This window comes from Periplaneta americana, chromosome 5 (genome assembly GCF_040183065.1).
Source record: "Periplaneta americana isolate PAMFEO1 chromosome 5, P.americana_PAMFEO1_priV1, whole genome shotgun sequence".
Lineage (NCBI taxonomy): Eukaryota > Metazoa > Arthropoda > Insecta > Blattodea > Blattidae > Periplaneta > Periplaneta americana.
The window spans coordinates 60,740,743-60,764,898 of NC_091121.1; the positions used below are offsets into that span (position 1 = coordinate 60,740,743).

The 24,156-nt window shown below is 37.3% G+C and overlaps 1 protein-coding gene across 2 annotated transcripts in view; it reads left to right on the top strand.

Moving 5' to 3' along the window:
* L (zinc finger protein Lobe) overlaps positions 1–24,156 on the top strand; it is a 1,127,861-nt gene that overhangs the window by 1,092,979 nt on the left and 10,726 nt on the right. For both annotated transcript variants that reach the window (XM_069825789.1, XM_069825790.1), the window contains 5 exons: positions 9,037–9,307; positions 13,337–13,556; positions 14,898–15,439; positions 17,070–17,516; positions 22,711–23,043. In XM_069825789.1, the coding sequence (XP_069681890.1) occupies positions 9,037–9,307; positions 13,337–13,556; positions 14,898–15,439; positions 17,070–17,516; positions 22,711–23,043 (1,813 nt within the window). The remainder of the gene's footprint in view (positions 1–9,036; positions 9,308–13,336; positions 13,557–14,897; positions 15,440–17,069; positions 17,517–22,710; positions 23,044–24,156) is intronic.

The window sequence follows — 24,156 nt, forward strand, 5'->3', positions numbered from 1 at the left end:
ATAATTTATAAAAATCAAACCGTGTTGACTCAGTTGGATTGAGTTTATTCCCAGAAAAAGAATTTTAACGAAAGAAGCAGGCTACGAGAATGATAACGATAACAATTTAGGCATAAAATTCTCAAAATTACTAACTATAGAAACTGCATTGTGAATTCAGCTACGAAAAGCTTTTCTAGCTTGTAATGCTTTGTAATATGAATAATAATAATAATAATAATAATAATAATAATAATAATATAAGCTTGAGTGTCTTATAATACGAATATTTATTTTCAGTCAATGACTACTAGTAATATACAGTATATGAAGTGCAAGTCCTTACATTACATGATTTAATATTGTATGAACGTTTTCGTCGGTTTCATACCAACATCATCAGATACGACATTCTATATAGCAATATCATCACTAACAGGTACATATGTCTCTACAAACCAAAATACAATATATATTAATAAGCATACAATATAAAAACCAACATCATTAGGACATAAATGTGTTTTTCTTGTGTGACTACACCCTACTGTCAAATGATTAAAAGCACACGTGTGATTACAATACTTATACAAATATGTTTGCAGGTTTTCACTGATAAAATAATAAAAAATAAAATGAAATCAGTATACTATATTGTGTGAATAGATGCATTACAGATTTCATTTTATTTTTTACTATTTTATCAGTGAAGACCTGCAAACATATTGGTATAAGCATTGTAATGACACGTGTGCTTTTAATCATTTGATAGTAAGGTGTAGTCACACAAGAAAGACACATTTATATCCTAATGATGTTGGTTTTTATCATGTTGTATGCTTATTAATATATATTGTATTTTGGTCTGTAGAGACATATGTACCTGTTAGTGATGATATTGCTATATAGAATGTAGTATCTGATGATGTTGGTATGAAACCGACGAAAACGTTCATACAATATTAATTCATGTAATGTAAAGACTTGCACCTTATATATATATATATATATATATATATATATATATATATATATATATATATATATATTAATAGTAAAGTCATTGACTGAAAATAAATATTCCTATTATATGTCATAGGCTTTTCTGAAAATTAATCAAAATGAATTGCAAAATATTGAGTGTCTTAGTTTTTATTCTTATTTAAATTTAACAATTATATTAGTTGTGTTTCTAAAGATCCGTTACTGCTTTTAATATCATATAGGATAACTACAGTTATTATGTTTTCCATCATTGTCATCCGTATATCATGGGTTTATATGATTCTTCCGGCCGCAAACATAGAATTACTGAGCTGCAAATCTACGAAGTTCACAGTATATAACCGATATAAATATTCTAAGACAAAATTGCCTACTAATTGATATTCGCCAGTCCATTGCAACGCATTTCTTGTCTATGGAAATTGATTAAATGAATTCTTAATGCAATGCAATGTCCTTTCTCCTACTAGGTGTATAATTCTGAATCTCAGTAATTCGTAACAGCTAATTTAGTGTGTCACTCGCCAATGGACGTTCGTGCAAGTTAACAACCCCAGGTTCAATCACCGGTCACTCAGTGTTGTCCCGTGGTTCAGCGTCTTGTCTTCCGTTCGCAGATATGTTCCATGCAAAGTAGTTTTAAGCTTCATTGCACGTTATATACCTAGCTATTTCATAAACACGAACAATATAACTTAATATAGGCCTATGTACTCGTAATCTAAACTATTATAGACATGGAAGATTTTTCTGCTCTAAAGGGTAGGGCTACATTACAGGACTGGCAAGCTTTGCCGATAAATTGGTTTCAATCATTCTGGTCGAATTGACAAAGCTCATTACGCATGGCATATTATCAGACAAGTTTATAATTTTATACGTTATGACACGAGTCAGTGTTTAGGAAACGAGCTCTGGTTTCCTAATTTTGACTGGTGCAATAATTGTATAACATTATAAACGTGTTTAGTACGCTACTTTTTTGTGCGAGAGCATTATAAAGCAATTAATAAACAAATAACATCAAATTTGTAATCATGGTCTATGCAGCGAATAGGGATTATAAAGAATGGACACTGAGCGAATTTTCCTGTGTTTTGTTTCTCCCTGCCTGCGGCTAGTTCCACTTTCAAGCGCTAGAGGTGGTGTAATCGAGCATACGCTAAGATAATAATTGAGAATAGAATTAAGGCACAGGATCCAAACATCGCCTACCTTATTGCATAATCCAGTAACGCTTTGCTTCAAATAAATTCAAGTTAACAGCTTTTCCATATTTCTCAGTGACAAACTAGTTGTAATAATAATATTTTATATTTCAGATATCATAAATTATATTATAAAATAATATAATACATTATAAAATTAAGTATCGAATTCGTTTAATATTTGTATATAATATAATATAGGTATATGGTTTTACTTCTCGTAAGAGTTTTGTTTTTCTATTTTCAGCGCTATCAAATCATTACATATTTTAATTGTTGTTGGGGTCAACGTCTGAACTCTCATTATAAAGGAACTCTAGAGTCTAGACATTACATTTAATGAAGGATTTATTATTTTATGGATCCAATTTATTTTATTTGAGTACATAATGTACCTAGATGTATTAATTGTATGTGTTATATTTCCGCTGTGTCGACTGCTAGCTGGTGTGATGTCAGCGCCAACTCTAGGGAGAAAGCAGAATCTGACGCTCTAGCGGGCTTGAAGGTCATTGAAATCGGTCCGGCTACATCAAAGGTACCGACGCGAAGTGTCCATTCTTTATAATCCCTATTCGCTGGTCTATGAAGAAAGAGGTTGCTATGGCAACAGTGATGTACTAAATTTATTATTATTGTACAGAAAATCGTTTCATAATATTAACTTTATGGTACAAGTTATATCATAATAGAAGTCATGACGTGTAATAGGCATGTAATATTTTACGGCACTAGTGCAATAATGTGACATTATGAATGATTTTCACAAACTATAAAGATTGTTTATAATAATGGTGTAAAAACGTAGGGTTAAAAAAAACTAACACTTGGAAACAATGACATATTTGTATGTACAATAACGTAATTTTAATTCACGTAACTTTATAGCAAATAACAGAATTATTTGTGAGCAACATTTGGCTACGATGTCATTATTAAATTAATGTATTTTCATTATTTACCGTCACTCTTTGTATTTTTTGTATTCGTATGGATAGAAGGATGGAAGATAAGGCCCTATAGCCTTAATCCTGTCAGATAAAATAAAATAAAACAATATAACATAACGTAAAATAGGCCTATCGTAAAAATAAACATAGTAAGAAATTCATGGGTGAAATTGATTCAGGTCTACTTGATATGCAGATTCACACTACAAGGAACCGACTAAAGCACACTTGTTAAATACGGACAAACATTTTTAAAAATATTATCCTAAGTTAGGCAATTGTTACAATATCTCAAACGGACAAAGTTATGTAATAATAGACCAACCGACAATTTGAAATATATATATATATATATATATATATATATATATATATATATATATATATATACAGAAATCTGTTGTTGACTTGATTATTTAACTCAGAAAAAATCAAGAATGCGATATCTGCACTCTGGTGACATTTATAAGCAAAATTATTTTATTGCATAAAATTCATTTATTTATTTTGCTTTGCAATATTAAATGAATTGTTGGTCTGTTATTAAAAATCGGTTAGATTTTTTTTATCATTATTTGTGGTATTTTTTGCTATGGTATGAGTGTTACAATACTTCTTGTGTAAAATGTTTAATAAATAACCAGATATAGGCTACTTCAATTGTCAATATCTAGAAAACAGGTTTTTGTTGGTTCTAATTATCAGAGGACATGAATCGAAACCCTTATGTGTTGTGACTTTGAAATCTATTGTTATTACTGGTTCCCTTAGGAGGGAGGGCTGAAATGAACGAACTCCTACAGGTGGATCTGCAACCCCTCAGATACCGAAAAGATAGACCAGCCCGTTTCCTACCAGTCACCAGATTGAAAGACCATACCCGGCTGAAGAATAGTCTCTCTCCCTGGACGTTCTCCGTATTGTTTCCGTGTCGTATGCACTACAGAATGAAAGTTGTAATTGGTCATCTCCACCTGATCTTATTGCCACCCTGTAGCATATATTTTGTTGGGGATACGAAGTGAGGAAAAATGCAGGATGAAGTGAAATCTGTGAAGTTGATGAAATGAGAAAACTCGACAGAAACCTCCTAGTTAACGAAAACCTAAAGTGAGTTAGCTGTATGATAGATCTGCGCTGTATAGAAGGGTTTTGCCTATTAAGGCCAGTTTCTACCACTCGTAACTTTTTACCAAATCTGGTCTACGATGCTTTGGTATTCTAAGCAATTGGATCAAACGAACCCAACACATTTGGCGACTCAGGTTTCGAGCGAATTGCACTGAGGTTGGAAACTTTACTGTCCGAAACTGAAGTCTTCTGTGCTGACGACTGGAGAAGATCAGAGGCGAAAACAGCCACACTGTGATTTTTAAGGCCCATTACTCAAATCTATGTAGTATCTATCGAAAGCACGAGTTCAGTACGTCAGTGATTTTTCCTTTTTGTAACCTAAAGTGAGTAACATCATTGGTGGATCAAATGTACTCATTGCTAAGTAGTGTTCGCCTAGAAAGAGGTTTCGCTTAGTACGGCGTCGTTCGGAAAGTGACGTGGACAAGTAACAGGCCACTTAGCGGTGATTTCAGCGTGTCAGCTTTCGGCAGTAAAATCTCGAGACGTATATATAAGATCATAAATGTAATTTATTGGCTTATTTTACAATACCGGTAAGTGTTGGAGCTGCCTAACGAATAAAATACAAAATTCGGATCGATATAACCATCGTGAATACCCCCAAAAAGCAGTAAAAAAATTGTACCGCGGGCAGTTGGTTCGTTTTATTCAATTTACGAACGACTATTGTCTTACATGGCTTTAGTTTTAATAATTTATGTTGTAGGGTTTTTCTTCATTCAGAATGCGATTTATACGCCTTCTTATTTTATTTAAAAATGAGACTTTCTTTCACTTTCATTAAATTCTGGATTTTTCAATTACATGGTCGTTGAACACCAGAATATTTCCGAAGAAAGAGCACACCACTTTTGATTTGATCCGTAATGTACGTATCATAAATTAAGATTCTCTGTTGTAATGTGTACTGCATTGCCACGAACTAAATTGAACAATATTGGATGGAAGTCAGCTGTATACTAATTATCCAACTTCGACGTCCCTTCAGCCTGTGTTATCTGTCCATAGTATGAAACACAAAACCTTTCACGCTTGATCCAGAGGAAACGTACAATTTATTTCCTCAGCAATCGCGTTCGATCTGTAACAGTAGGACGCCGGATGCATTTACCTGAACGCAACCTGTTTTCTGGCGAACACTTTGTGTTACTGCAGTAGCAGAAGCGTCCTTTTACCAGCGGAGTGGTTGAGTTGATAATGCTCTCATTCCAGAGTCTTATCAGGACCGTAGACACCAATGACATACAATAAATAGTCCAGGAACGTTTAAGAAATTAATTCCGATCATGCAGCTGCAAAAGCAAATCTTCATCACAATGTTTTGACCTTCTGCTGTGATGTAATTGGCAGGCATCCCACGTAAAACAAGACTGGATTATTCGATGCATCGTCGTCAGCAATGACGTATAATATAGAAGTACAGCTTCAAATAAATTAAATCAATCAAGTATTAACGAAATCATATATGCAGACAGCATTGTCTTTTGTCACAGCGAAGATTGTTTTGTCACCAGAGGAAATTTATCATACGTATCGAATCCCCTCTCCTTCCTCACTCTCTGTCCCTGTCTCTCCCTGCCTAGTCTTGTCACACGTTAATGAAACTTCCCATCGAAATCACTCGATTGTGTGTCTGAACGTCCACTATCATGACAGCTGATATATATCTCTGTCTGATATAAAATAATGTTTATCGTTCCTATCAAATATCAGCTGATTGTTGTCTGAAAAGGAATACAAAATAAAATACGAAAGCTTGCTGTGTAATGAAATATTAAAAATGGCGCCAACACCCACTGCAAGTGCAAGTCAAGTCACTGCTATCGAGACAAGGATCTGCAGAAAAGAGTAGAAAGAAGAGGGCGAAGCACCAGCGTGTGACTAATGTTCGTGACACAGTAAGCAATTTGTTCTGTGTCCCCAAGCCGAGGTAGCAAAAACCTCCACTCGTGTAGTTATGTAGAAATATAAATGTGAGTATAAAGCCGGACTAGCAGGGTGCCTCCATGGGCAGGTGGCCCGCCGCTGTTACTGTTTAGGTTAGCAGCTATCGTCCACAACAAACTCCTTGCCAACTCTTATCTGGGTTACATAATTAAGCCGCTATATGAGGAAAATTGCTCCAGGAAAAATAAATCTACTGTACTTCCTTAGAATAATATCGCCAATGCAATTACGCTGCCAGCTGACACAACTCCGAAGAACAAAGTGACAATGTGGATGAGCTGGTCTTTGGGAAGTTTTGGCTCGCCACAAAAACAACATCGTGTAGACGCTGGTGTCGGAGAAAAGCATTACGAAGAAAAATGAATGTATCTTTTGCATAGACCTACTTATTCTGAACATTTTAGCCTGTTTATTTCGCCCTTTTACAGAATACTGATCTTCCAATCTTTTCTTTGGCCTTTCGAGATTTTTAGTCCGTTAATATAAGATAGTTTTACATGTGATTCTATCGCTGTACATTCTCTGCAGATGCTCATGTAATTTTTTGGTGTTCTTTTGGGCTCTCATTGTGGCTCTAGCTACATATCTAAAAGAATCTGGTTCGGTTGAAAGTGGAAATTTGTCTTCAATAGAATTAGACGTGTTTCCTTATCTTGAGTTATCGCAAGCTGTAGCCTTGAAACCATATAAACCATATGACACGTGAATATTTATTCATATTCCTGACAACAATGTGAATGGAAATGACGAAAATATTGCATGAAGGTAGGTGACAGAATTGCCCGCATGTTTTCATCTCGGTAGGGACAAAACAGTTCCTCGATTTTTAAGAGTAATGTTCTGTGTTGATTATCTCTACCCTGATATACTGCAACGAAACCAACGCACATGGAAAATAGACACAGTCGTAAACATTTGCATAATACTTTAAAATAAAAAAAAACTGACTTCACAGTAGACTTTCTATTCAATCTCATTCTGTGTAGTGCGCAACAATATTCTACAGAATTGTTGATATTTCCAATTCAATTTCGTTTTGTATAGTGCGCAATATTTTTGAGAATTAATGGTAGTTTCTATTCAGTCTCATTTTATGTAGTGCGCAATATTTTTTTCAGAATTAATGATAGTTCCTATTCAGTTCTCATTTCATGTAGTGCGCAACATTTTTCAAAATTATTGTTGGTCTCTATTCAGTCTCATTTTATGTAGTGCGCAACATTTTTCATAATTATTGTTAGTCTCTAATCAGCCTCATTTTGTATATTGCGTAATATTTTTCAGAATTAATAGTAGTTCCTATTCAGTCTCATTTTATGTAGTGCGCAATATTTTTCAGAATTATTGGTATTCTCTATTCAATCTCATTTCGTATAGTGCGTAATATTTTTCAGAAATAATAGCAGTTCCTATTCAGTCTCATTTTATGTAGTGCGCAATATTTTTCAGAATTATTGGTAATCTCTATTGAGTCTGATTTTGTGTAGTGCGTAATATTTTTCAGACTTAATGGTAGTTCATATTCAATCTCATTTTATGTAGTGCGTAATATTTTTCAGAATTATTGGTAGACTCTATTCAGCCTCATTTTGTATAGTGCGTAATATTTTTCAGAATTAATAGTAGTTCCTATTCAGTCTCATTTTATGTAGTGCGCAATATTTTTCAGAATTATTGGTATTCTCTATTCAGTCTCATTTCGTATAGTGCGTAATATTTTTCAGAATTAATAGTAGTTCCTATTCAGTCTCATTTTATGTAGTGCGCAATATTTTTCAGAATTATTGGTATTCTCTATTCAGTCTCATTTCGTATAGTGCGTAATATTTTTCAGAATTGATGGTAGTTCCTATTCAGTCTCATTTTATGTAGTGCGCAATATTTTCCAGAATTATTGGTAGTCTCTATTCAGTCTCATTTTGTGTAGTACGTAATATTTTTCAGACTTAGTGGTAGTTCCTATTCAATCTCATTTTATGTAGTGCATAATATTTTTCAGAATTATTTGTAGTCTCTATTCAGTCCCATTTTGTATAGTGCGTAAGTGCGTAATATTTTTCAAACTTAATGGTAGTTCCTATTCAGTCTCATTTTATGTAGTGCGCAATATTTTTCAGAATTATTGGTAGTCTCTCTTCAGTCTCATTTTGTGTGGTGCGTAATATTTTTCAGAATTAATGACAATTCCTATTTAGTTCCACTTTATGTAGTGGGAAATATTTTTTTAGAATTATTGGTAGTCTCTATTCAGTCTCATTTTGTGCAGTACCCGGTACGCAATATTTTTCAGAATTATTGGTAATTCCTGTTCAGTCTCATTTTGTGTAGTGCGCAATAATTTTGAGAATTGATAGTGATTATTTAGTATAATTTTGTGTAGTGCGCAATATTGTTTCAGAATATCATGAGGTCTGAACTCTTGTCCTACAATTTTGGTTCAATGTATAGAATTATTCAAAATTCTGAAATGGCTGTTTTACTTTCACAGAAACTTATTTCGCGAATCCGCAACCATCCGACGATCTCACAGTTGTAAACTTTATTTAATAAATAAATACAAAGCATGTATTACCTACCGATCACCTTACGTGCAACTGAATACCAACGACAACCAGAAGTCTCTCTGCTGTTCGAGTATACTACTTATAAGCTGAAGTACTTGAGAGTTTCTGTGTTCTATTGTCAACACCGGTTGTTCTTGCAGTAGTTATAAATTGTTCTCAGTTTTTTTGTATGCGAATAAAAAGTTAAAATGGATAACATCATTTTTTTCACTAATTTGTAACCATAATGCATTATTACTGTTGCAGTGACCACCTGAAGATTCACATGAAGACGCACGACAACCAGAAGCCGTTTCAGTGCACCGTGTGCAACAGGGGCTATAACACTGCGGCGGCTCTCACGTCACACATGCAGAACCACAAGAAGGACCAGCAGCAGCAACAGCAGCAGAACGGGCATAACAACAGCAATAGCAGCCGCACCAGCAGCAACAACACGCCCAGCCCTGGCGCGGCCTGCCCTTCCTTCCGCTGCCTGCAGTGCGGCGAGACATTCCGCAAACCTGAGGAACTTCAGGTGGGACTCCAAGTTGCAGTTCTCATAGTCAGTGGTCGTATGCGTTGATGAAAGGTTAAGAGGAGAGACATAGCCACAAATATGTCTATTGTGCTACCTCGACAGTTAAATGTGGACTTTGAATGCCCGGTAAAATTTTACCTGGAGCCCTAATTCATAAAGTAGGTTAATTTATATACCTTAATTCTATGCATTGTAGCTTTATTTTCCTGTTAGTAAAAACCGTGCTAAACTGTGAAATTTTAGGTTTTTTCACGATGATTATATTCATAAGGTAAGGTTTTGGGTCATCCATTGTATGTTAGACATATCCAGTATTTTGAAACTACTGATGGTGGAATTTACTTGAATAATTCCAAAATACTGAAGATGTCAATTCCCAAAACACACAACTCTTCGTCTGAAAATGCTATTAATTTTTATCCCCCTGAAGGTCCATCGCTCACTATTGGCTCCAAGCATGTTAATCACTTGACCATCGAAGAAAACTGCTCGTAGACTTTGTTCAATATTACAAAGGTCGCGGAGAAAGACTTTTCAAATTCAATTTCAAATTTATTTACAATTTACATTTGAAATGAATATATATGAATAGATACCCGAAATGAGCATATGCTCGTGCTCGGGTACAATCCAGTAGTCTACATAAATTTTACAGAGATCAAATAATAATGCTGATGATAGAAATAACAGTAACAATAATAATAATAATAATAATAATAATAATAATAATAATAATAATAATAATAAAAGAATAATCGTGACGGAGATGATACAAAGATAGTAATACAAAATAATTCATTAATAATAATAATAATAATAATAATAATAATAATAATAATAATATTATATATAATAAAAGTAATGTAATACAGTTATATGAACACTTTTTAATGATTGAATAAAATTAATAAAGTCAGTTAAAAACCATACATGTTTCGGAGGAATGCTCCTCCATCTTCAGTGGTAGTACCACGACGCCGGTATAGATGTTCAACCGCGTAACGTAGCTTAAGGAAGACTGATATTAGAGATAAAACAAAAATTTTTACAATAATGAAATAAAATATAAACCCACTAGCGAGAGCTAACACAACTTAAATAGGCCTAAGCATAGGCCTATAATAACCGAAAAAAAATGACGAACTCGAAAATCAACAGAAAAGTTCGTTGTATCGCAGACGACAGCAACCGCCGTAATGACATTGTGTTATGCATTAATGGTAGTAGGGGGGAGCCGAAAGTCTACGTAACTGCCGTTCTCTTCGAATCTTCTCGTACAATCATGGGAAGTTAATGCTGCAAAAACAAAATGTCTACAAGTCAAACTGTTCATTATTACCAGGATAAATACAAATAATACTGAAATATATTAATCAAGTTTCAGTTATAGATCTCCCCTTTTGAACAAGAGGTATCATATCAAAATATTTTATGTATCTGTGGCGATGCTAAGAAATCATTTATTGGAGATATACACTGTTATTAATTAAGAAAATGATCTATTTATATTTAAATCTGAAATCTGACATCTCTAGGAAAACACGTGGAAGGTACAGGGAGAGAGCGCGACGTTGCTACCAACAGCATTCCTCCTTCCCTCACCCCGATGGTAGGCAGTCAGCTGGTTGGTGGCGGCAAAATGGACGGGAAGTTAGATAAACGAGGAAGAGAACTTAGAATATTATAATTATGAGTCAACGTTGTGTATCGCACCAGCAGCTTAACCGCCCATATTTTGCGTGGTATATTTCCATTCTTCCTAATTGGTGCAATTTTAAGGGTTTTTGGAAAGTTTTCTATTATCCAGCTTGTCAACATAAAGACTCTTGTCTTCAGTTACGCCAAAGTTGTTTAGCTCGTGTAGTTTCATAGTGATTATTCTGCTCAGAAATTTTATTTAATTAGCTTGTAATCGAATTTTCTTCCTTTCTTTTAAAACTCAATTTTGATATAAATACAGTATGGTTTAACTTTGTATTTTATAAAATTTTGCTATTAGTCTTTTCGTCAATATTCCCATGTGTATCTATGCTGTTTTGCAGCCTAACTGAAGTTATCTTTTGTAATTCTATATCTAAGAAATGGTTTTGTATGTATTTGTTTTAGAAATACAGAATGTACTTAAGCATTCTTTTGACTTGAATATTTCCTTATAAGGTACTTTACTCAACATTTCAGAAGGAATTTTAATATTATATTCTTTGAGTAGAGTTTTCACAAGGCCTTTTAAAATAACTTCATCGTCTAGGAGGAGAAAATTCCAACAGAATAAAGCTTCACATTCAAAGATAATAGAGAAACTAATTCTTTCTTATTACATAGTCTGAAAATGTAGTTTCCTTTGAAGATATTAAATTCTTGTTCAAGCGCCTGCTAAAAATGAAAGACTGCCCGCTCGACAACTGTGAAGGAGAAGTTGCCTACTAATCCGATTTTCCGTGAAACACCCATAGAGTTAGTCTATACTTCTCTTGGAAACACCATGCCTTCCATCATGCTGGCAAGATGACCAGTCAACTGTCCGGAGACAGGCTAGAACCTCATAAGTGACATCAATAAAGCATTACTCATGAGGCATCTAAGCCAGGAGATAATGAGTGGTGTGTGTATAGTAATTAACTGATACAAACAGAAAATGTGAAATATCAGAGATATCTGTATTGTCATACTAGCCTATTAGATGACAATGTTTCCGCATCTCTCAATTACAGCTGTTGTTTCGTCTGGCGAAATCCATGTTTTCTTCTCTGCCATAACGTCCCTTATGTGAGTTATAGCGTTTTCATAGCGGGGCGCAAAATGTTGTTTACACAGTGTTATTGCACAAGGAAGGTTTTTAAAGGGCCAAATCCCTTGAAGCAGATGATGACGATGGTTCCATGATTAGTATGAAAAATAATAAAACACTTTATTAATTTAAATAATAATATAATAATAATAACAATAATAATAATAATAATAATAATAATAATAATAATAATAATAATAATAAAAGCACAAAACCGTATTACAATGATAGTAAATAAGTTTATTTCTGATTTAAAAAATAATAATTAAATGTAAGTAATCTGGGAAGAGCATGCAACGTCGGGAACCATTTTCTTATTTTTAGGTATATTGCCTACAATCAAGCAGTTTCGACCTTACACACTTGAAAAACAAGTGACGAGACTCCCGTATTGTGTAAACAACATGATACCAGGTCTTACCTAACATCACATCAATAATGGACATATAATCCATGTACTAGTCGGGACTCGAAATCATGACCTTGGCTTACACGCGATATTAAAGCTACATTCTCAAACACTGTGTGCACAGCAACCAATAGAGTAGGCTATTATTAATCACGACAAAAATGGGGGCTGTAAATATAATGCAATGGCTTCGGTGACTTCTGAAATCTAAATCTAAATAATCTGCAATGAATATTTCCTGATCTTTATTTTGGCCCCTTAAACACTGTCATCTTTGAAGATCTCCATTCCATTCCTTTCTTTGCTTCCTTCTTTATTTCTCAGAGATGTCCTACAGGAAACTTGTTGCGGCAAGAAATAGTCGGACGATAATTCCGCCAGGTTTAGGGGTCATTGACTTGTGATAATTCTACATGTGATCTCTCAGTTTTCGTGCCCTTACAGAGAAACTCTTTAAAACTCAACACCCTCAGCAGCGTTGAAATACCTAACCTTGAGATTCATTGAAATGTATGGTAACCACTAAACCGCGGTGAGCATCTTGGGTAATTTCATAATCATTAGTTTTGGACTCAATTCTTGTAAGTACACACTATAAGAACATAAGAACTACATCGGTCTAAATTAATTGTCTATCATCTTACTTTACATTACGACCAGTTTAACGTAAGGAGAATTTTAATGTGATATTTTTGTTGAAGGAAGCAAACTGCGTCATGCGAGGGTGATTGCATCAACACCGTCCAGTGTGACTGCTTTTTAAAATGTAACAGCGGAGTTTTGTTGCCGGATTTATCAGTCCGTGACACGGCCATCTCTTGGTTTCCAGGGTCACATGATGACGCAGCACAACGTGGAGACAGGTGGTTCGCCCCCAGGCCAACTCAGTAGAGGGTTGCTAGGGGGCCTCATGCTGGGGGATTCTCCCCTGGCCAGGTCTCCCTCTCGCCCCCTGCCATTCCCGACTCCGAAACTGGCGTGCATCTACTGCACGAAAGACAGCTTCACCACCATGGAGGCCCTGCAATTGCACGTCCAGGCGATGCACGGTGAGTGACGATGAGCGCAGTTGTCGGCGATGAAAACACTCATGAGCGGTACTCTACTTCAGTTCTTTGATAAATCAAAATCGTAGGCTAATTATTTCGATGTATATTGAATTCTGATTGCGATAGAAACATTATCGTGGAAGTTCACAGTAACTTACAAAATATGTTGGGCGATTTTAGATCAAAGCCGAGATGTTTCTGATAGAACAAAAAATTAAGAGCCTGAGCTAAAGTCTAAGTAAATACGGAATAGGCTATAGCATGTTGTAATAACTTTCATAAACACTTCAATATTTACTTAGCCTCTTACAAAAACTGAGTACCATATCTTTCCCAGATGACAGCACCATCAACTGTCTATGTTAAGAAATTATGGTAGCTCTTCCTTCTCGCCTACCATGGTCTTCAGTAAGGTGTACACGGAAACCTCTGCGTTTTAGCCTGTCAATAAAAATTATTCCAAATGAGATAAAAATAATGAGCATGGAAATATGTAGTAAATTACAGATTGGTGCTTAAGTGTCATTACAGGAAGTTAGTCTTTGAAGAGTTCGATTACAATGTTATTTCCTAACTATTTATTATGTATATTACAGTTACACCTGGTAAAATAAATATGTAAGGTAAAAGCCCGGTTTTGGATAAGTGCCCAGTTGTGGATACTTTCTCTCTACACACGTCCAGTTTCATTATTGTTTCCAACAGAACCTTGAGCATTCTGTAAAACCTAAGAAGTTTGTTCGTATGAAGTTCAAATTGTAGAGAACTGTTATAGATTGACATTTCTATCAAAAACTGGGCATATGTCACACCTATTTAAAAATCATAATAATTAAGTTCTTTGACCTTTATTCTCCGATTATTAAAATTGTGTGTAAGAACCATGGGTCTATAGCCAATTTTTTTTAATATTCTGTAATTTTGGGTATCCGTGCCCGGTTTTGAATAATATTGTGATTTCTTTGACATATTATTGAAGACACACTTTTAATTTTTTAAGTTTAATTATTTTGACAAACGATATTGACCTTTTAGAAGTGATTGCGTAATAAAGAAAATTTTGTGAACTTAGCCTGTTAAAACCCAATGTATTAATTTAAAACAAAACCTGTCCAAAACCGGGCTTTTTATAAATACTTGCTGGTACAGGAAATTAAGGAGACAAATTCCTGTAGGACTTTATTGAATAATAATTTCAAATCTAACATCCTTAATTATATGTAGTATTCTGCAGGAAGTAAAATTTGTCTTCTCTGAAGAAATATGTTACTTAATTTGTTGGAGGTGGTACTTCACGTTTCTTTGGAGCAGCAATTATCAGATGACTGTTCGTGATGACAGGGTCGATACTGAACGGCGAGCTCCGAGACTTCGCGGGCTTGACCCAGCACCAGGCGAGCCCGAGTCCCAGCCTGACGCCTCACCACCTGCTCACCTCGCCGAACGGAGGAGGCAGCAGCTCCAGCAATAACCACACCGTGACTTCCACAAGCCTGATGCCTTACTCCTGCGAGCTGTGCACCATGAGGTTCGGTACCGTCCAAGGCCTGCAGAAGCACGCGTTGGCCGTGCACGGCCTGATGGGAGGCAAGGACCACCACAGCGAGACCACCGCCGGGCTGTTCTGCGTGCAGTGCTCGCTGTCGTTCCCGTCGGCGGCGCTGTTCGCCGAGCACTACGTGCTGATGCACGGCTCCAGCAGCATGATACCCTCCTCGCCCGCCCCCGAGCAGCTGAAGCCCACGGACCTCAGCAAGAAGGCGCACCGACACTCCCAGCACCACGAGGAGAGGTCGCCGGCCAAGAGGCACAAGACGTCTGTCGAGAACACGGCGCCGCCGGCCGTCGCGATGCCGGACACGCCTACGTCGGCGTCTAGCATGGTAAGCGGGATAGAGGATACTTCAGGACTACATCTGTACGATACTAGACACTAGACCGATTAATGTCATAAACAAAACTCTGAAGGCTATTTATGTATGGAACATTAATAGTTTCTATAGATCTATAACCCACTTCTTTCTATTCCTCATCATAGAACGTCTTTGTACTCATCTTCCTATACTGTAGAAATACCTCGCCTCTGGAATTCGTTACCTAATGACGTCAGGGACTGCCGGACTTTATCACAATTCAAAATTAAATTGGAAAATTTTGTTTTAGTTAATGTTTTTAGGTATTGCTAGAAGTATTGATTTGTGTTTTTTTTTTTCTTTTTCTTTTTTAATCTAGATTAAAATTCCAAGTTTCTTGTTTATGTTCGTTAATTAGTTAGGATACAATTAATTATGATACTTAATCACTCATTTAAAGTTTGTGTGACTGCAACTTGTGTATATTTTTTGTAGCTTTACTTTGTTTATAGTGTTTCTCTCTCTCTCTCTCTCTCTCTCTCTATATATATATATATATATATATATATATATATATATATATATCTCTTTATTTCTTATGTAGCTTTATTTTGTATATAGTGTATTTTTTCTGTTTATTTCTATTATTGTATTTGTGTTCCTGGTGTTGTGGAAGAGAAGGCCTGATGGCCTTAACTACACCAGAATAAATAAATAAATAAATAAATAACTTATTATATGCAGGAGGATCTGCCGGATAACACTTCCTAGTGCATTCCGGTATCCAAAAGTAGAAACGATATGATTTTCTCCATAAAATGGGACCTTTCAGAGTTAATTTATGTTTTGGTAAGTTTGTTATAACAAAATGTGGAAGTTATGAACAGCCGATCTTCGTTTCAGAGTTTGCTTGCATTTACATAGCACTTTTGTCATGCTTCCAGATTTAATTCTTCGACTTTTAAAACATAAATTACATATCCTTTTATTTCTTCCTAGAAATATGATACCTTTAGGAACACTGCAAGCTATACTCCTAGATAAATGGAAGATGCCAGGATCAATCCTTGATGATGGCAGGATTTTTCTCGTTACCGAACTTCCAAAATGGCCCCATTGTTAACCCAGCCTTCTGATATCCGAGTACTGGGTCTTTCTCGAATGTGGTGCTGACCACATCCCACACCTCATTCTATTGCCGAGTTCAAGAAAGCATAGAGTTTCTTTTGCATGTTTCCTAAGCGCCTTCATAGCTTGTAAGGGGATGCCTGTACTTTTTACCTCTGGATAAGGAAAGAAAACAAAGATATCCGTAACTAATTAAGCCATTTAAAATTAATGCATGGACTGCGGAAACAAATGTCATAAGAACAATTTGGAAGAACACTGACGAACGTATTCCGAGGTTATTATTTAATTACAGATTTATCTGGACTAGCATGATGGATAACTAGGGAAAGGTGGCTTGAATAACTGTCACAAGTTTACGAGAACATATCAGGACTTAAAGACTAAATAATAAAATGATTGATGATAGTGACGACGATGTTGATAAGAATGATTGCGATAAAATTATAGCGAAAGTCATGTTAATGGCGATATGATGCTGATGATGGTTATGTGATTAAGTGTGAAACTGAAGTTTGGCGTCGCTGTGCAGGTGAACCAGTACGAGCACGCGGGCACCCTGCTCTGCAACCAGTGCAGCGCCGCTCTGCCCGACTTCGAGTCGTTCCGGACGCACCTCAAGTCGCATCTGGAGGAGGCGGGGGGTCTGCGCGGGCTGCTGGGGGGCGGCAGCGACCTCATGGGGATGCTGTCGAGCCAGGACAGCCGCGTAAGCAACTCCAAGAGTCCCGCGTCCGCCGGGGCGCTGGCCTGCCCCCACTGTGGCGCCAAGTTTTCAGGGGCGGACGACCACCAGGCCTTCGAGCAGCATGTGGCCACGCACTTCATGGCTACGGCCACCGAGTACGGTTGCCAGAGTTGTCTGAAGCTGTTCCCCAAACCTGACGAGTTACAGAAGCATCTCATGGACATACACGCTCATCATCTCTATCGGTGCTCGTTGTGCAAGGAAATGTTCGACTCGAAAGTTGCAATACAGGTAAGAAACTAGCAGCTTTCAGTATGGGCCGATGTATCATACTAGAATTAATTTGTTTGCTTGTAAGCAAGCTATTTTAATCCTCTTCATCGTATCAGAGTCCCGCCCGCGGCATCATGGTCTAAGGCATCCTATGATGATGGAAGAGTGGAACAGAGAAAAATTCTCTCCAGCACCGGGATTTGAACCCGGGTTTTCAGCTCTACGTGCTGACGCTCTGTCCACTAAGCCACACCGGATATTCATCCCGATGCCGGATCGAATCCTCTCAATTTAAGTTTCACCTCTTGGGTTCCCTCTAGTGGCCTACCCTCATGCACTGCGTCATAGATGTATGACAGTGGCACAATGTCCACACATGTGCAGAGGTGCACTCATTATGGTCGGGATGCGACAGAATAAGCGCCGTCTTAAACCACAAAGTGATTATTTTTCGCATCCTGCCTAGGACTCGCGTTATGGAATGCGCGCTAGTTCGAGCCTCATGGGAAGAAATTTTCTCATGACATTTCGGTCAGTGTATGGAACCGGTGTCCACCCAGCATCGTGATGCACTTGGGGAGCTACGATAGGTAGCGAAATCCGGTTGCGAAAGTCAGATATAACGGCTGGGGGGGATCATCGTGCTAACCACGCGATACCTCCATTCTGGGTTGATGTTCGTCCACCTCTGCTTCGGCATGTGGACGTGAGGCCAGCAGCCGGCTGGTCGGTCATGGTCCTTCATGGGCTGTTGTGCCTCGGATTATTATATCAGAGGTATTTTTCTTTTCTTTTATCTGGGAATTTTCCTATAGAAGTTTACTACATACGTATTACTCCAAATCTTCCTGTCAAAATATTATTGTTTATGTAACAAATTATCATAAAAATTAAACATTTTTCCCCTAATGAAACCCTGAGTAAATCCCTCACTTCATTGTCTCAGGTATTAACGGACAAAATGACGAGTTTCTTGTGATATGATATGAGTGCGACTCAGTGACCCTACATGAGACAAAATAAGACATGACATTAATCGAACGAGATGGTTCAGACGGTTACGTTCGACACTAGTATTTGGGAGGTCCTGGGTTCAAACCCCGTGGCCGGCCAATCTGACTGGATTTTTTAAGGTTTCCCTCAGTTACAAAGGCAAATACCGGATTGGAAAATTTACATATCATGTTTCATCACCGCCTTAATCACCATTACCATTAACATTGAAACAAATCTAAATCAATTACATCAATCAAGCCATCTATGACACACGACAATAGAAACTGGAACTCAAAAATAGTCATCGGTATACTGATACACGCAAAGATCCTACACACGCGTTTTGACCACATATGTTAAAGCATATATATAAATGTTCATGCTCTAGGTGAGATTCGAATCTACGTGGTTTCCACTAAACTTTGAAACTGCGCGTCTGATCCTTTATGTGCAACTTTCGTGCCATCGTTCGGAGGTGGGGCCCGAAGGCTAGCATCAGAACTCGAACATACTTGTGCCTTAATACTCCTTCATGTAGAATTAGAGGAATGGTTGTTGAGTCCGAACGGCCTGTTTCTTTGTAGATATCGTGGCTCAGCTGTGTCAGTCGATTCAGCCATATAGACTCAAGGTTCGATAAAATCCCACTAGAATGCCCTCTCACCCTTTCTAGAGTATAGCTACTACACCTCTCTAGACTGATAACGTCTGCACGCCATTCACAATACATCACGCTGCATCATTTTGAGCGGATTCTATCGAAACTAATGAAATTATGAAGGGAAACAGGAGAACCTCGGGAAAAGCCCTCAAGAAACTGGTCTTTGTGCACTACAAATACACTATAACTCCTATATAATCGGGATTTGAGCTCTAGTCCGCAGTCACTCTAAACCAGCGCTACTCTATGAGTATCTTGGTCGGCACCAGAACATTCATGTTCCTGAATTCAATACCATATTTCATAATCACGAAAGCTCATGCTGCTATATGTAGAGCGTTTTCAGGCGTAAGTTGCAAACTTACAAGGTAGCCGGAGGGACCCAAGGAAATCTCCATTAAATAATGCATAAGCGGTCATGCGTAGTTAATGGCGCTACAGGTCGTAAAATGTGTCTAACAAGATCGCCTGTTCGTAGAAAAACCATTCGTGCAAGATCATTGTTAGTCGACCGTTTGATTGTAAACCTATCTTTACAGTAGACGTTGAATTGATCATAGATTATATTTAAGAAAGCTGTGTCTGACACAAAGATTTTGGGGTCACACACTTTGTAAAGATAGTTAATACTCTGTTTTCTGTAAGAAAAGAATTTCCTGAAGAAAACTTATCCTGTTACAACCGATTGAGAGTAAAAAGATACTTTGTGTAATTTACTAAAATTATTCTCTGTTACTTTTAGTAGAATTATACTTTCTTACGCAAATTTCCGGATGAATTAACAAGTAGGTTTGCCTACATATCCGAGACTGAGCTCGGGCGTAGGGTCGAATCTCACTAGGGCTGATTACTTGGTTGGGGCTTTTCGAAGTTTTTTCACAACTGTGAGGCAGGCAAATGTCAGGTAATTCCACAGCGAATCCTCGGAGTCACCTCGCCTAATACCATTTCGCTCCTTTTTTAGTTATTTAACGACTCTGTGTTAACTACTAGGTTATTTAGCGTAAATGGGATTGGTGATAGCGAGATGAGGCCGAGGATTCGTCATACATTACCTGACATTCGCCTTACGGTTAGGAATAACCTCGGAAAAAACCCAACCAACTGATCAGCCCAAGCGGGAATCGAACCCACGCTCGAGCGCAACTCCGGATCGGCAGGCAAGCGCGTAGGCGACTGAGCTACACTAGAGGCTCCATTTCGCTATCTCCAATTCCATTCACGTTAGGTAGTATACTCACAGTTGATACAGCGTCATTTGATAACCGAATAAAAAATTGACACGTAGGTGATGAAGAAGAACAAAATCAGTCAACTTCCTTGTAGAAATCGCTGTGTATTCACAGACAGAGATGATGTAGGCTATACAAAAATCAGTTTTTCATGGTCAGGGATTCTGAAAACGTGTGTTTTCGGGAGAGACTTGATTTGTATTTACAGTTTTATGTACATAAAATAATACTTTCTCTTCATACAATCATAGAACGAAAAGATAAAAAGTAGAGTATTGGAACTCTAATATTCGTATCTACGCTGTTGTATCAAAAGATTCTAGTTGACAGTCTTGTTGAGGCAGTACTTTACGCTACAATCCCAGAAGCAATGCAAAGAGTATGAACAAAAAGAAGCAAACATACAAAGTGTGTAATTTTAAGTAGTCGTTGCTTTCTTTTCTTATGAAGGAAGACATAAAACGCGTGCTGTATATTGTGCGTAAGCTGACACTCGTATGGTAATTGACCTGAGTGGCTGCCCACTTTTCCCATTAAATAACCAACTTTTGTGAATAACACAAATTATGTTCATTATTAAGTGTGACTAAAAGGAATGCACAACATGTCAGACTGACGAACCTAATCCTGTCGCGAGCTGGTGTCGTTTCTTATCCATCTAGTCTCTTCCTCACCCCACCTCGTGGCTTCCTACGTTCTAATCTAAATGTTCTGTATGTTGCCAAACTGCTCTAAGTAGACAGCTGAAATCTGTCATGCCAACAAAGGAAAGAATTCTTGAGCCTAGAGAGATTTTCATTCTTTCCTCTTCCAAACCTTGAAGATTACTTTAAGTTTCGATGGAATTTCTTAATTTTTTTTTTCCGAATCTAAAAGATTACGTATTTTAATTTTCTACATGAAATTTCTTAATTTTCTTTCCTGGATCTTTCCTATGGAATTTCTTAATTTTCTTTTCCGATTGTAAGACCAATTTTATTTATGGAATATCTTAATAATTTTTTCCGAATCTAGAAGTCTACTCTAATATATTCTTCATCAAATTTTCTAATTTTCTTTTCCAAATGTAGATAGAAGAATTAAACTTCTTAAATATCTTCTCCAAATATGAAAAATTAGTCTCTCTATATGGAATTTCTTAATTTTCTTTTCCGGATCTAGAAGACTATTTTGATTTTCGATATGGAAGTTTCTAAATTTTTATTTATCATACTTATCGATTTTTCTTGCATTCGTTTATAGCATAGGTTATATGGAATTTCTCCTTTTCCTTTTTCACTTTCTCCACATTTCTCGCATTCTTTTTATATTCTTTCTTACTTTCTTTTATACCTATTCTTTTTTTGTTTTCCTTCGTAAATTTTTGTCTTTTTCTTCTCTTTTTTCTTTTCATTTCAATACTTATATTCTTATCTCTCATTCTCTTATTCGTGTCCTTTCAAACTCCTCCTGCTCTTTTTCCTCCTCATTTCATTTTTCCTTTTTCTTATTCTTCTCCTTCTACCACTGAAAGTGAGATTAGAAATTTATTTCAATTTTAGTCTTATTACGTGATTTTCCTCGTAATCAGCTGCTTATATGAAAACTCATTTTAGAAGAAATTTCCAAATACGTAACTTTTGCTGTTGTATGAAATATTTTCTTTCAAGCATTTTTTAATTCTTTTTGTCAGAGTAATTTGACTCCCGTCTCATACAGATAAAAACAGCTACTTATTTTCTTTCTTTCGTTTGTCCTTTCTCACGTCTTCACTTTTTTCTTTATTTCTTTCTCGTTTTTTTATTCCTGTTTATTTCCTTATTCCCTGTATTTCTTCACCTTATTTTTCATCTATTCATTCTTAGTTCGTTCTTTATTTTCTTCCTCTATTTTCATTTTATTTGTGTTTTCTTTTTCTGTCTTCTTCGTTCATTCTTTTTTCCTTATTGTTTCTTTCTACACGTCGACCTGGTTGGCGAGTTGGTATAGCGCTGGCCTTCTATGCTCGAGATTGCGGGTTCGATCCCGGGCCAGGTCGATGGCATTTAAGTGTGCTTAAATGCGACAGGCTCATGTCAGTAGATTTACTGGCATGTAAAAGAACTCCTGCGAGACAAAATTCCGGTACATCCGGCGACGCTGATATAACCTCTGCAGTTGCGAGCGTCGTTAAATAAAACATAACATTTTTTTCTTTCTACACTTTCCTCTTTTATTTTATTTTTTTATTTTTGTTCCTCTTCTACATTTCAATATTCACAAATATAGATATACGCAGTTGTTACTTGTTGCCTCATGGTGGTAGTAGCTAAAGAAGGCTGAAAGGTTGTGGTTGTCGTCGCAGGTGCACTTCGCGGTGAAGCACAGCAATGAATGCAAGCTGTACAAGTGTACCGCGTGTCCATCGTCCAGCGCCGTGTTCCGCTCGGAGCTCGACTTCGGCCTGCACGTCAGGTCGGCCCACGCTCCCTTGCCGCTGCTCGCGGGCGCAGCCAGCAAGAACCCTGCGCAGCAGCCCTTCCGCTGCTTGTTCTGCCGCCTCAGCTTCGCCACCGAGCTGGAGATGCAGTTCCACCTGGCGGCGCACTCCAAGCAGTTCCACTGTCCACTGTGCCAGGAAGCCTTCCACGTGGAGTTCCTGCTCGACAAGCACATGCAGACCCACCACAGCTCTCAGGTACTTCACATGGAATGGCGAGAATGTAGAATGTCAGTTCTCGTAAACTACGTATATAACAGCTGCTTTTCCAACCAGAAAATTCAGATGTCTGTACTCCGTTTCTGAAATCTGTAGAGTATAGGAGACGAAACAAGCCCTTTGCGCAAGTGGTGAGTGGATGGAGCCAGTCCAATGACCACTCTAGGGGGAGGAAGTATTGCCTGATGACGAGTGTATAAAATGCCATTCTAACCACCAACTTCCTTTCACGCGCATCTTACCCCTTGGCGGCCGTGAGCCGATAAAGCCCGCAACAACTCCCGCACTGATAATAGGCTCCGCCCATTCGCTTGCCAACGGCTCCGCCCAAATGCGTCGACTTACTCTACAGATTTCAGAAGCGGAGTGTAACATTCCTTGTTGCCCTAAACAAAACATAGGAATAATACGGTGCGTTCAACTAATCCCTCCGCAGATCAAGCGTAGTTCTTACTGTCCATTATCGCGTGTCCGCGCTGATTTTAGTCTAACGGTCTTACTAATAAAAACTCTATATACAGACGTTTAACTGTCTTATACAATGAGTAGCTCGTTTATAAGTCATGTGTAAATTCCTTACTATCACTACATACGTCGTGTATAACAGTATAACTGTTACACAGCTACGTCATAGTTTCGTCATTACTTCGTTACGAAAGGTAATAGAATATCTGAGGTTCTCTACTGCATCCGGTAGAGCGCTCTAGTGTGGCGTGTTAAATATCGATAGTACAACTGGCTCTAATCGATTACCACACTACATTTTGGTCAAAGAGTACAAGCTACAGCAATATTATTCTAATAATTCTATGATCTTTGGTTTGTTCTTCTGTGGTTACAAGGTAACCATCATAAAATGACAGTCGATACGAGCAGCTGTTAGAGGGGCGGCCATTTTTTCCCTATATACAACGCTTAAACAAGGGGTTTCGTGTATATAACTACTGCAAAGCAATTCCCATTGTATAGTTACAGCCTGTTTATACGTCCATAGCTTATTTACGGTTTATTAGTAACGTTTTCTGTCTCAACTCTCCATAAGTCTCGTATAAAAACTATACACGGTTTATTAGTAAGACTGTAATTGTACAA